At 39.8% G+C, this 14865-nt stretch overlaps 1 protein-coding gene across 2 annotated transcripts; it reads left to right on the plus strand.

Moving 5' to 3' along the window:
* Window positions 1-10574: 10574 nt before the first annotated feature.
* Window positions 10575-13956, plus strand: LOC147317305 (cobalamin binding intrinsic factor-like). 2 transcript variants are annotated; one of them, XM_086314125.1, is made up of 5 exons: window positions 10575-10772; window positions 11468-11539; window positions 11688-11817; window positions 12406-12521; window positions 12635-13946. In XM_086314125.1, exons 2-5 carry the CDS (start codon window positions 11473-11475, stop codon window positions 12694-12696), a joined length of 375 nt encoding a protein of 124 aa, XP_086170251.1. In that variant the 5' UTR covers window positions 10575-10772; window positions 11468-11472; the 3' UTR covers window positions 12697-13946. The 2 variants fall into 2 exon arrangements, with proteins under 2 accessions (XP_086170251.1, XP_086170250.1); XM_086314124.1 differs by lacking the exon at window positions 10575-10772 and having other exon boundaries at window positions 10816-11539; window positions 12635-13956.
* The last annotated feature ends 909 nt before the right edge of the window (window positions 13957-14865 follow it).

Raw genomic sequence — 14865 nt, forward strand, 5'->3', positions numbered from 1 at the left:
TGCGAGACAACATCTGTGTACCCTACCTTGATGACACTCTAGTGTACAGTCATTCATTTGATGATCATGTCAATCATGTCAGAAAAGTGCTTCAACTACTGAGGAAGTATGGGATCAAGCTTAAACCCAGTAAATGTGAATTATTCAAACACGAGGTTCGCTATCTAGGGAGAATTGTTTCAGCCGAAGGTAGCAAAATTGATCCAGCTGACACCAATGCAGTGACTGCCTTGAAGGACAGGAGACCAAGCAATGTGGGAGAGCTGCGAACTGTCTTGGGCTTGTTAAGTTACTATAGGCAGTACATACGGGACTTCTCCCGTATTGCAGGTCCACTGTATAGCTTGTTGAAGGGCACAGCGGAAGATAACAATGTATCCCAAAACCAGACAAACACAAAACAAGTCACAAGAAAGAGTAAAGGGGTTCCATCACACAAGTCAATTGTGTGGACTGAAGAACATCAGCGCGTATTGGAACGACTAATAGACTGCCTAGTTGAGCCACCAGTCCTCGGGTTCCCAGATTTTTCTAAACCATTCATCCTCCATACCGATGCCTCAGCCCAAGGCCTCGGAGCAGTCCTATACCAACAACAAGATAATAAACTCCGTGTGATCGCTTATGGCTCCCGGACATTGACTGCAGCTGAACGAAACTATCATCTTCACTCAGGAAAACTGGAGTTTCTCGCACTGAAGTGGGCCGTCACAGAGAAATTCAGAGATTATCTTTATTATGCGCCTACTTTCACTGTGTTCACTGACAATAACCCCCTCACCTACATCCTTTCAAGTGCCAAGCTAAATGCAACTGGATATAGATGGGTGGCAGAGCTTGCAGACTTCCATTTCACCATCCGATATCGCCCAGGTAGAGAGAATGTGGATGCTGACAGTCTTTCAAGAATGCCTTTTGAGATAGAGGAAATGATGGAACAGTGTACAGAGGAAATGGGTTCAGATTGTGTGGCAGCAATAACCCAAGTTGTGGAGACTCCAGATTTCAACTCACCAATGGTCTGCCCCATACTCACCCGTCTCCAGTGTACATCAGTGAGTGAAGAACCACACAACCAATTTTCGGTTACAGAGGTCAAACAAGCACAGCAAGATGATGGAAATATTGGCCCAATAATGCAGTGCAAAATGAGGAATGAAAAGCCAACAAGGCATGAACTTAATACACTAAGTGCCCAAAGCAAGTGTCTCCTGCGTGAATGGGAAAGACTTCATATTGATGAAGATGGTATTCTTTGCAGAAAAACCACAACCAAGAGACAGCTTGTGTTGCCTGAAAAGTACAAAGAAACTGTACTGAGAGAATTGCATGATGAGATGGGTCATCAGGGCACTGATCGAACAACATCATTGATCAGAGATAGATTCTTTTGGCCTTACATGCAACGAGACATTGAACATTATGTGACAAAGACCTGCACTTGCCTGAAACAAAAGATACCATGTAAAGAAGCGAGGGCACCGCTCACCAGTATTGTTACCACACAGCCGTTTGAACTGGTGTCAATAGATTTTCTCCACTTGGACAAGTGTAAGGGTGGTTACGAGTATATTTTGGTGATTGTTGACCACTTTACTCGTTTTGCACAGGCTTATGCCACCACCTCCAAGTCTGGCAAAACGGTTGCTGATCGCATCTTTAATGACTACGCCTTGAAGTTTGGACTGCCAGCACGGATACACCATGACCAAGGTGGCGAATTTGAGAACCAGCTCTTTGCCCAGCTGAAAAAGAACTGTGGCATATTGGGATCCCGAACTACACCATACCACCCACAAGGGAATGGACAAGTTGAACGGTTCAACCGGACGTTACTACAAATGTTGAGGACACTTACTGATAGGCAGAAGACAAGTTGGAAAGAGTCCTTGAACAAGCTTATCTACGCCTATAACTGCACACGAAGTGAGGTAACTGGGTTTTCTCCTTTCTACCTTCTCTTTGGAAGGTCCCCAAGGTTACCTATTGATCTGCTATTTGGTCTCACCTCTGAGACAGGGAAAACAGACCACCGAACCTACATGGAGAAATGGACACGAGAAATGCAAGAGGCATATGACATAGCACGGGAGAATGCAAAGAAGTCAGCAGACAGGAGTAAAAAACATTATGATGGGAAAGTGAGAAGCTCTGTGTTATACCCTGGCGATCGTGTTCTTGTCCGAAATCTGACCCCTAGAGGAGGAACGGGGAAGCTTCGTAATCACTGGGAACAGGACATCAATGTTGTCATCCGTCAAGTTGCAGAAGGCCTCCCCGTGTATGAGGTGAAACCAGAGCAAGGGAGGGGAAGGTCAAGAATCATGCACCGCAACCTGCTGCTGCCATGTGATTACTTACCCCTGGAAAGGCCACCAGAAGTATCACCGAAACAAAAGAAAAGAAGAGTGAGGGAAAAAGACGCAGAACAGGTGAACCAGGAAGTAGAAGATGACGAGGAGGAATGGGGGTATTATTATGGGCCCGTAACACAGACTCAAGTGCCCAGTACAGAGAGGGTCACAGAGCATGGTGATGACCAGGAGAAACCAGAGGCCGGTGGTAATGGACCACTGGGTGAAGAAAGGCTCATGTCGTACACAGAGGAGCCTGCGACACAGGACGGAAATAGGCCACAGGAAGAAGACCATCAAGAGGAAGATGGACAAGTAGGTGGAGAGGTAATGGATGACACTCTAGCATCTCCACGCCCATGCTTGCCTGAAAGCAACAGAGGAGGGACCTATAGTTTGCCAAGGAGGGAGAGACGAGCCCCTAAGGTTTTCACCTATGATCAGCTGGGTACTCCAACATGCTACAGTACAGTGTGTACAAACGAAATGCCCTACCAGTATCAACCCATACAACACAGAGACATTCAACCAATAACCATGTGGCCTAATTCATTCCAAATTTGTCAGCCACTATTCATGCAAGGATACTGAACAAAGAACAGACTTAAGACTCAGTACAAAAGAGGAAACTAAGATTAAAAACAACTGGATTTTGTGACATTTTGTTAAGTTTTAGTTCATAAGAGTTGTGATGTCGGGACGACATCTAATTTTGTGGGGGAGTGTGTGATAGATTGATTATTTGTTGAAGTCCATAATGGAGTAAAAAGTTGTGGTTAAAAGTTACCCAATATATTATTCAATTTATTTCAAATATGTAAATGTATAAACAAGGGTAAAAGAAGTCCCATTAAGAGACGTAATGTAACACAGGCTAAAATAGTTAAAAGAGTTCATGACTATGTTCAACCGGATAATAATCCTTAATGTGACTACAACCTGTGTAACATTCAATCTGTGATCTACTTGTCGAGCCTGGGAAATAATCCATGTGATTTAGTGATCATGATTGATTAGTTATGCCTGCTGTTGCCGGAAGGGGGAGCTCTGGCCACGATGCCTCATTCGCAATGAAGCTGCTGAAAGAGAAGCATCGTGTCTGAGCGTCGTCATTGACTTATCCCCTTTTCAGGTAATAATTGTGCAATTCTGCTGTTGGACTTTACAAATATGTACCAGGGAAAGACACAAAACTGCAGAAAGTCACAGAATCATCAAATATGATTTGTGTTGACAGTTTGGGCTTCGCGGTGCTGAGGCACTTCTGCTGCCACTCAAATGGAAAACATTATGTAATGCACAAATGCTTTTCACTCTTTTCAGTGCAAAGGCAGCAGGCAGCACAGGACAGGAGCACAGGTGTTACTCCCAAGGAGAGAGCAGGGGATTTGCATGAGCCATTTTCCTGTCAAAAATCCTGCGGCAAGCTGGTCAGCCTGGACAAACCCCACCTGTCTCCCAGTCAAATGAAGCAGGAACAGGAAGTTAATGAAGAGATTACACATTTATATATAGATGCTTTGTCTTTGTAGTATAGGCCGGCTTGGAGCTAGTCAGATTTGACTGATTATTCAAATTAGCGTCTAATTTCTGCAATATCTCAAGGACCAATGAGAAGATATTTGAGCAGCATTTGTTGCTTTATGAACCACAACGTGAATAACACCAGAAGCATTTCCAAAAGGAGGAATTTATCATCAACTGCTCCTCATAACCGAGAGAAAACTGCACTCTTATGCTTTCCATGTGATTATTCACAGCAACAAAGCAAAACTCAGTGAAGTCAATCATATATCACGTAAAAAAGAAACTCGTTAGCTGAGCCGCAACTAAACAGTATCTAAAGCAGCCTACAGGTTGTGGCTCTTCTTCTTTTGGACTCTTAAAACTGTTTCACAGTGGTCGCAGCTCAGGCCTTTGGTGTGGAGGCGCATCGGGATGAAAGGGGCTGTCTGTGAGGAGCTCAGCTGCCAAATACCAGCAGAGAAATGTAGCACCTCGCTGTAGAAAGAGCAGTGAGAACGTGACAGATGCGGCGCGGGCCAGCACGTACAGAGAGAAATTTGGTGTTTTGCATGTCAAATGCAGGAAAGGTTCCTGAGAATTGTATCCACGTGCCAGGCCATGAAATGTGGAAATCTAATTGTCGTTCACCAGGCTCTCAAAACACACACAGGAAGTTAAAAAGATCACTTCACCCATTAACTGTCATCACATTTCGAACCACACTTTCCTTGCTCCATCCTCAGTTGCACAACTTCCAACTATGCTTGCCTCATTTCCCATCAAACTGTCTGTTTCTCTGTAAATGTGCAAGCCCAGGCTCACATGTGCAGATACATGAGGGGGGGAAACTTCATTTAATAGAAAACAGCTATAAAATATATATAAAGGAAGACAGAACTGTAGAGCAGCACTCATCTAAATAAAATCAACAAGATTTACATTCAGAGTGAAGGATGGAATTCACCTGATGTCACACGTGAACTTAGCATGAATATGTTAAGAAGATCTAAAATTATGACCTGTGTCCAATAAATGCCAGTAAAAATCAAAAACACATTGTGTTTGTTTTTCAACTTAGCGGGAGCTACAAAACCTATTTTAATTAATTAACAACACATTTAATTCATTATTTAAATTATGTATTTATTTAAGTCATTTTGGCACTACTTTGACACGCTGTGAAATAGAGCTACAGATCAAAAATAACTTCTGTGGTGTGCACTACATATACCATGGCAGCAGTGGCAAGACCGAGCAAACAGTATAAGCAAGACTGTAGACTGACAGAACAGGTAGTGAGAGACTATCGGATGGCCCTGATGAGGGCTTTTTAAGGGAACTAGCTAAGCCTCTCGGTGTGGCTGGTTAGGTGAGGCTGGCTGCAGTAATCGCTGCCAGTCTGCCGTAGCCATACGAGAGGTGAGTTGTATTGTTCCGCACACGATATAGCTAAGTAGTACAGCCACGTAAAACATGTTTGATTAGCTGACGAGCACCGAGTCTAATAAGTGCTTAGTGGACACGTCCAACATCAGTTTTATGTACTTTTCATTTGTTTATTATTGTGTAAAACTGTATGCTAAAGCGGAATGCTAACGAGATGTTCTGCCGTAGTGTGCTGTGCGGAGTGGTGTGTGGCGAGCCTGTGCACTGATAATACACCATTGTTTCCATTCAGGCAATAAAGTGGCAACGATCGATAAGAGACTCCTTGTCTTTTTTAAAAACACAACACAACGCAGAGTCGAGGAGTCTGTTGGGGCCGAACTGTTGCAGCGGGATGAAGCAGAAACCGGTTACACCAGTTATCCGGCACAACTGGTTGGGAAAGAAAAAGGAAAGAATAATACACGGAAAATAGTCTTCTAAGAAGTTTTGGCACCAAACTGGAAGCGCAATTGAAGCCAAAAAATGTTGGCAGCACACCTTACTTTGTGAAGCATGAATGCTGACAATGTGTTATTCATGTTCCAAATGATACAACTCAACACCAAAATATTAGCATTTCACAATGTAACTTAAACATCTCATTCGAGATGACTGTCTGATTGTTTCATTATAGTGATTTAATTATCAATTGATACAACTGCTCAATTACATAATGAAAAAGACCAAAGTCTGAAAAATATTTAATATGCAACTTACAAATAGATTACACAAACATGATACGCTTTCTTGGTCCCCTTCCTGGTCTACACGCATGGTTACTCAGTGAGGGCAAAAGGTAAAAGTGAAAAAGTGTCTCTGTGCTCCCACTAAATAATGTCCACAGTTTACACCAGAGCAAGATATAGGGAAGCACCTCAACACAGTTCACACATTATTCCTCAATGGCTGAAGGGAAACCCGCAGCCGAGGTCCGGTAAAGACACGCTGTGAAATGGAGCTACAGATCAAAAATAACTTATGTGGTGTCTACAAACATCCTGAGTGAAAAAAGATCAGTGCATCATGGAAAGCCCCCACTGAATCATAACTAAGGAAGGATTCACGGTCACCTGATCTAGCCCAGTGCCCATAGCCACTAAATGTTCTGTCAAAAAGAAAGGTTTTACACCTAATCTTAAAAGTAGAGAGTCTGAGTCCCAAATCTAAACTAGGAGCTGGTTTCACAGAACCTGTGCCTGAGTGCTGAAGGCTCTGCCTCCCATTGTACTACTATCCTAGGAACCACAAGTAAACCAGCAGTCTGACAGCAAAGTGCTCTACTGGGATCTTACAGTGCTATGAGGTTACTGAGATAAGATGGGGCCTGATTATCCAAGATCTTGTATGTATGCATGAGGAGAAGAACTTTGAATTTGATTCTGGATTTAAAAGGAAGCCAACAAAGAGAATCCAGCATGGGAGAAATAATATTAGAGATCTGGAAGAAAACAGTTCTACACATTTGTTTAATATACAGATTGACGGACATATCCTGGTCAAAACTGACTCCAAGATTCCTCACAGTGTTACTAGAGACCAAAATAATCCCATCAAGAATAAACATCAGGTTATAAACCACATGGCTAAGTACAATAGATAGTTGTATCTGAATTTAGAAGCAGGAAATTAGAGGTCATACAGGTTTTTACGTCTTTAAGAGCTTCCTGCAGTTTAATGAGTCATTGTGTGTTATTTGGTTCATGGATAGATAAGTTAAATGACACTTTGTGTGGAGAAACAATGCGATGAGAACAAATGAGAAGAAGCAGACACTTTAGTAATCAAAACATCACCCCTGCATTATCAGAACAGTTTGAACTTTTGCTCTATTTCAGATAAAGTGTACTAAATCTGAATCACTGATTTGTGTCATGTCAGAAAGAATGAAGTAGTGCTGGCACAGCCTTCCAACATCTCTCTAGCTCTCACTTATATGTTAAAGCTAGTTACCAGCTACGAGCAAAACTTGGAACCCAAAGCATTAGCAAGAGGTCTCCTTACTGTCACAGGGCTGGGTCTGTGACCCAATGTTTTTTGTATCTTTTTTCCTCTTTTGTCATTTTTAGGAGATAATGTTGATTTAGGATTATTGATTTGTTTACCTTGGGTTTATACAGTTCTCACGGCATCGTTGGTAGCACCTGTGTCCAATAAATGGCAGTAAAAATCAAAAACACATTGTGTCTGTTTTTCAACTTGGAGGGAGTTACAATACCTATTTGAATTAATTAACAACACATTTAATTCATTATTTAAATTATGTATTTATTTAAGTCATTTTGGCACTCTGTGCATTCCATATTCCATGGCAGCAGTGGCAAGACCGAGCAAACAGTATAAGCAAGACTGTAGACTGACAGAACAGGTAGTGAGAGACTATCTGATGGCTCTGATGAGGGCTTAAAAAGCAGAGGCAAAGGGAACTAGCTAAGGAGGAAGAACTGAGACTAAAAGATCAGACTAAAGGCATGCCAGTTATCTGGCACAAATGGTTGGGAAAGAAAAAGGAAAGAAGAATACACGGAAAATAGTCTTACAAGAGGTTTCAGCACCAAACCTGAAAAACAAATGAATGCACACAAATTAGGTCGGGAGGAAAGACTGAGACTGAAAAAAACAAACTCAGGGCGGACCAGTTATCTGCCACAACTGGTTCGGGTAGAACAAGGAAATAGAAGAGTCTTCTAAGAAGTTTCAGCACCAAACCAGAAAAAGGATCAAACCCACACAATGTACTTTCTGTCGGCAGCACACCTTACTCTTTGAAGTATTCATGAAGTATTTATGTTCCAAATGATACAGCTTAGCATCAAATTATTACCATTTCTCAACCTAACTTACACATGCATTTGAGATGACTGTTTGATTGTTTCATTACAGTCTTCACACAAACTTCATTATCTGCCCATTTACTCACCTGCTTCTTTCTGCTCTGTCCTCCCCTTCTTCTTTGCACTGACGGTCATGCACAAACACATTTAACTTCAAGATTACATAGTAATATAATCTGATCAGATTATGATGATAATATACGATATAATATATGAGCAGGTTGGGCATTCATATTTGATATCAGTATAGCAAACTGCTTAGTTATGTGAAATCATCATAGATGAATATGGGGAAAACAGAAGCTAAACTCCCTTTACAATTTTAGTCGTAGAAAAGAGTTTTCTACAGCCATTGCTCTGTCCCTTTCTCTCCCTCTCTTTCCTCTTCTGTCAGTCTTTGTGCTGTCTCCCAAAAGTTAAATGTAACACTGAAACTGAATTTAAACCCATGTAAATTTACACCAATATTCAGACTGAATACAGGCTGCTACTGAACAGAGATAAGTAACACCCTTTGACTCGCTATAACCTGGACCTGGAGCTGTACTGTAAACAAGAAATGAAGCCCAGAATAGGAATAGAAATCTTTTACAAGTAAAATAATAAAGCACATCAGCTCCTTTACTGGTAACTCGCGATACACAAGCAGACTAGTGACTCAGAAAGCTGAAATTAGCTAATAATCTTTAGCGACATAGGCAACCTTAGCTAATGTTTTCGATGTGATGAGAACAAATGAGAAAAAGCAGAAACTTTAGTAATCAAAACATCACCCCTGCATTATCAGAACAGTTTGAACTTTTGCTCTATTTCAGATAAAGTGTACTAAATCTGAATCACTGATTTGTGTCATGTCAGAAAGAATGAAGTAGTGCTGGCACAGCCTTCCAACATCTCTCTAGCTCTCACTTATATGTAAAACTAGTTACCAGCTACGAGCAAAACTTGGAACCCAAAGCATTAGCAATAGGTCTCCTTACTGTCACAGGGCTGGGTCTGTGACCCAATGTTTTTTGTATCTTTTTTCCTCTTTTGTCATTTTTAGGAGATAATGTTGATTTAGGATTATTGATTTGTTTACCTTGGGTTTATACAGTTCTCACGGCATCGTTGGTAGCACCTGTGTCCAATAAATGGCAGTAAAAATCAAAAACACATTGTGTCTGTTTTTCAACTTGGAGGGAGTTACAATACCTATTTGAATTAATTAACAACACATTTAATTCATTATTTAAATTATGTATTTATTTAAGTCATTTTGGCACTCTGTGCATTCCATATTCCATGGCAGCAGTGGCAAGACCGAGCAAACAGTATAAGCAAGACTGTAGACTGACAGAACAGGTAGTGAGAGACTATCTGATGGCTCTGATGAGGGCTTAAAAAGCAGAGGCAAAGGGAACTAGCTAAGGAGGAAGAACTGAGACTAAAAGATCAGACTAAAGGCATGCCAGTTATCTGGCACAAATGGTTGGGAAAGAAAAAGGAAAGAAGAATACACGGAAAATAGTCTTACAAGAGGTTTCAGCACCAAACCTGAAAAACAAATGAATGCACACAAATTAGGTCGGGAGGAAAGACTGAGACTGAAAAAAACAAACTCAGGGCGGACCAGTTATCTGCCACAACTGGTTTGGGTAGAACAAGGAAATAGAAGAGTCTTCTAAGAAGTTTCAGCACCAAACCAGAAAAAGGATCAAACCCACACAATGTACTTTCTGTCGGCAGCACACCTTACTCTTTGAAGTATTCATGAAGTATTCATGTTCCAAATGATACAGCTTAGCATCAAATTATTACCATTTCTCAACCTAACTTACACATGCATTTGAGATGACTGTTTGATTGTTTCATTACAGTCTTCTAACTGTCAAGGAATAAAAGTGCTCAATTATGTAAAGAAAAACAAAGACTGAAGTCTGACAAATAAGGTACGTGTAAATTCAAACAGAGATCCTGGAAACACGATTACCTTTCTAGGTCACCCTCCTGGCCTACTTGCATGGCTACTCAGCAAGAAGGCAAAAGTGAAAAATTCTCTGTGCTCCTATTAAACAGTGTAAAACAATTTCCACATTTTTTACACAGGACCAAGATAAAGGCAAGCAATACACAGGATACACAATTCATTAAATTACAATTTAATATAAGGTTATACTTTATAAAGGATTTGCAGACACAAGCACGCAGGATTTTCTCACTGTGAAAATCCTTAATAAATTGCATATTACATTTTTAAATTAGCATTATTTTTTGTCCTTTTATAGTGAGAGGGGAACACATACAGCAAATTCAAACCTGCAATTAAACAATTAATTGCAGAAAAAATGCCAGATGTAGCAAATGTTATATGAATTAAAACTCCTCCTATGCAATTTAATATACATGGTCACCTTTTGTCATTCGATAACATCCATGGTTAGTCAACACAGATTTAAGCTTTTCTTTTTTTTGATTGCACAAGTAAAGGGCTTGGTTATTTTTCTGTATCATCATTGGTTGTTTCTGTATAATGCTATGTGTGGCGCAGAGGTATAAAAGTTCCTAATCTGTAGTTCAGCTTCAACTTGAGGAGGAGGAACTGTTCAACTGAAAAGTTACAACCTCCACGGCTGCATTCTTACACATTTATTGAAAACAGAACTTGAAAAAGGTAAGAATATCTTTAAATATCATTGATAATAAATAAAAGCAGTTTACCTTTGATCTACTAACATACTAAAGTGATTTCCATGTCTCCTTTTTTTTCAAAGGCACAGTAACCTTTAATATTTAAATGTATCCAGTCTAACGTTTCAGATTTCTAACATGCAGTCTTTATATTAGAAATAAAAGGCAGCACCCAAAGTGGTCAACATTAAAATAGTTTACTTGAATTAAAATGTTTATTTTACTGCTCTGTGCGGTTCTGTTACATTTTTCATGTTTTTTACAGATTTTTGTCACCATTTTATCATCTGCTAACGTCTCTGGTTAGAGTAGGCTACACTCACAGGGATAACATGACACATGAAATCCTGGGCATTCAGAGTCTGAAGCAGAAAGCCTGACTTAACAGAGAAAGTTGATGACCACTAATGAGATACTCTTTATCTCCAACTTAGACTTTAGGGTTTATCAAGCAAGAAAAGCTTAACTTTGTTGAACTTCCTTAATATTGCACACCTCACTTTTAGATGACTTGATAAACTCACGTACCAAATAAAAATAATAATAAAACATGAAGAGGTTTTATTCCATTATAAATGCTGTATTTTGGGATGGTGATACTCAGTGTTCAGGAACTGCTTTCCACAACGTATGTTTGTGTTCATGTTTGCATATCAAAATTTTATGTTTGCCCTGCAGTTGAAATGAAGAAGCCTGCTCTCCTCTCTGCAGCCCTGCTGCTGCTGTTTTTTAGTGGGACATCAGCTCAGGGTAACCTTTAGAGTTTTTTTCCTGTGTTGCTAAATAAAAAACAAAAAGAAATGCCAAAAAATCCTTGAAAAGTCACATAGATTAATCGCCTTTATTGTTTTTCTGCTCATCTTCGGTAAACTAACTTCACCCTCCTTTGTTATTTAAGGTAACACTAACTTCAGAGTGCAGGTGAATGTGTCACCCACTAACATTAAGACCTACAACACTTTTACTGCTTATAGAGGCAGCCTCTTCGGTGGACTGACGAGACTGAGATACTCAAACCAAGGCTTCAAGTAAGACCATCACATCAACTATTTCCTTACTAGAAGAAGCCATACATTTACTTTTGTTCTCTTAATGTTTAATTAAAATTGAGACCCCGTATATCTGGGTGTGAATTTTTAATTCCAGATGACTAATTGTGCCCTGGAATGTTTCTTGACATCTTAAAAAAACAAATCTTCATACTTTTTTCTTACAGTAGACCACAGAAACCTGTATATGTACAGTACAGTCAAAAATCACATAACATCTTTAGCTTTAAGAAATGCCTTCCTTTCATTAATGTTTCACATGGCCCCATATGAGCAAGCACTTGGCGACAGTAGAAAGATAAACTCCCTTTTAACAGAGAAGAACTTCGCACTGAACCAGGCTCAGGGGGACCCATCTGCTGTGACCTGCTGGGTGTGAGGGGAGGGAGACAGGACAAAAGACGCACCGTGGAAAAGAGCCAGAGATTAATAATAACTAATAACTGAATGCAGAGTTCTGTGTAAAAACATAGAGAGTGAAACTATTTGCATTGTTAAAAAGGATTTCATAGTTATATTAAAAACTGTCCACTTCACTCTTTAAAAAGTCATTCCCTATGTTTCCAGCTTTCAGTACATACCACATGATGACTATGGACCATTCCTTCAGAGTGTAAATGGTTTGGCAGGAAATTCATCACACTACTGGCAACTGCTGAATGGTACAACCCCACTCAATGTTGGTGAGTGAACCAATCTCACAATGTGTAAGATAAGCTGAGGTCAGACATTTGATGCACACAATCTAACTTGTCGTATTATATAATATTCTCTGAACTTTTACATTTTTTTACAGGTATGGGATGCTACCTTCCAACTGCAAATGAAGTCGTCACCCTGAAATACACGAAGATTTAAGACCATCTAAAGTCTTATTGTGACTCATGGTCAACCAATACACTTTGATCTTTGGCAAGTTGAGGTGAATAATTGACTTGTGTCATTTTTTTGCTTGGGAGTCTTCTAATCATAAATCAGTAGCCTATCACTGGCTTAGATTCTTTTACTGGGTTTCTGTCAGACTTTATGAATTAAGATTACAGCGTTAATCTACAATTCTGCCACAGTGTAGTAATCTGGAGTAATAGAAAACTCCATTAGTCACAAGAGCAGTCAGTAAAACATATACAACAACTTGAACTGTTTTTTAATTTACTGCCTTTATGGCAACTTTTATTGTGTTTGAGAGCAATTAGTAGTTTCTCAACTTGCCCCTGACTGCCATAATTTTACATTCAAATTCCATATTTGATGCTTACAAGTGGTCTCAGTTTTACTGTAAAAGGATGGTGTGGTTATACAGTAGACTGCCCAGAGACTGCTGGCCAGCAAAAACAGCAGGGGGGGTCAGCTGCTGACTCCATGTCAAAATAGCTTCTTTATCCTGCAAATCAAGTTATCAACAGCTTGCGAGTCAAAAGGCTTCTGAGATTGACTGGGCTGCTGACCTCCCCTATTTTTGAGCTTTTGGGGGTTTATTAGAGTGGCAAAATAAGATCAAATTCATTGCTGAATAATTTTTGTATGATTGCATTTTTATTGTTGAATAAAATGTTACTGATTATTAGTGTTATCTTCCTCAGGCATTAAATAAAGCATGTAACTTGTAGTCCAAGTAAAATGTTTCTAGCCTTGGTTTGTTTTATTTTTACACAGGCTTATTTAAAGTGTTGTTAGCATGTCCACCATTATGTATCCTAAAACAATGACAGCTCTAGACCAGGGGTGTCAAAAATCAGGCCAGAGGCCAGAAACGGCTGTGAGATTATCATACTATCTTATGCCACCTTATCCTTCTAATCAAATAATTGTTGAATCATTATACGGCTATAGGCCACATTATGCCTTGGATTAAAAATTATGAAATCATTACACTGTTTTATGATGCATTATACTGCTGAGTTATAAGAAATGCTGCTTGTGTAGAATCATGGCCTTCCTTTTCTGATTACAAAGAGAACAGAACATACTGTAGAGGTTTTCTGCCCCATCTCATCAGGCAGAGATAAAACAGGAAGCCAAAGCCGTCACTTAGGCGCCGTAAGAGAGAAAGAATGTGGATGTTTATGTTTTATGACTTTGGAGGGGGGCTGAAGCTATAAGAATGTGAGAAACAGTCAGACACTTCCAGATCTGGCGGACACCCTCCTGTCCACATCTCCCATCCGGATGTTTATGCTCAAAGTGTTGTATGGAATAATGAGAATCGTATGGAATGAAGAGATTGTTGATTGAGCATTTATACACCGAGTGCTGTTCTTCCTTCAGCCCAAAGATAAAAGAATTGGGAGATTTAACACGGCCCGTCAAAGACTCCATTCCGACCCTCTGGATGGCTCAGGAAAATGTGAAGGAGTGCATAGATTTTGAACTTCTAACTGTATTTTCATAAGTTTAAAGCTTTTCCTATTAATAAAGAGCCCGCCTCATTTATACTACAGCAAAGTAATTAATAGATAAACAATTAAATGACAGAAATTTCTCTACTATATAAATTCACAGGAGAAAGTATCTTTTAGATCTTTAGAAATATGGGATAGTCTGGATAATGAATTACTTTTTGTGTAATTTTAAACATTTATCATGTAAATTCACTTTGGATCAAAGTAGCTTGTAAGTGGCCCACGATGTAAAATGAGTTTTACATCCCTGGGTCAAACTGCAAAACTAACATTTAGTTTACAGTAAAAGTATTCTGACAACTAACAACAAAGCTAAGAAGCTACTAAAAACTGTTACATTTAGGAGAGAACTGTTATTAGCCAAAGTGTTTTATATATATTCTTGGGGCAGGTTAACAGTGTCCCTATAAAAAGGTAGCAGTGGCGTCTTTGGAAAGATCATTAGCAGGTGCACAAATGTCTTTGACCTCAGGTTAATTCATGGACTGCTCAGCATCTGAGAAATCACCCCCACATTCAAACAGCCCCATATGAACAAGCACTTTTCTACAATGGGATGGAAAAAACAGAACCGTGTTAAGGATGGGCCAGCCAACTCCCCTAACCACGAAGATCTTCTAGATGA

Source organism: Aulonocara sp. 'chitande type north' Nkhata Bay, linkage group LG12 (assembly GCF_057382095.1).
Source record: "Aulonocara sp. 'chitande type north' Nkhata Bay isolate Kocher_YH1m ecotype deep benthic linkage group LG12, A_spYH_male_GT1.1, whole genome shotgun sequence".
NCBI classification, from domain to species: domain Eukaryota; kingdom Metazoa; phylum Chordata; class Actinopteri; order Cichliformes; family Cichlidae; genus Aulonocara; species Aulonocara sp. 'chitande type north' Nkhata Bay.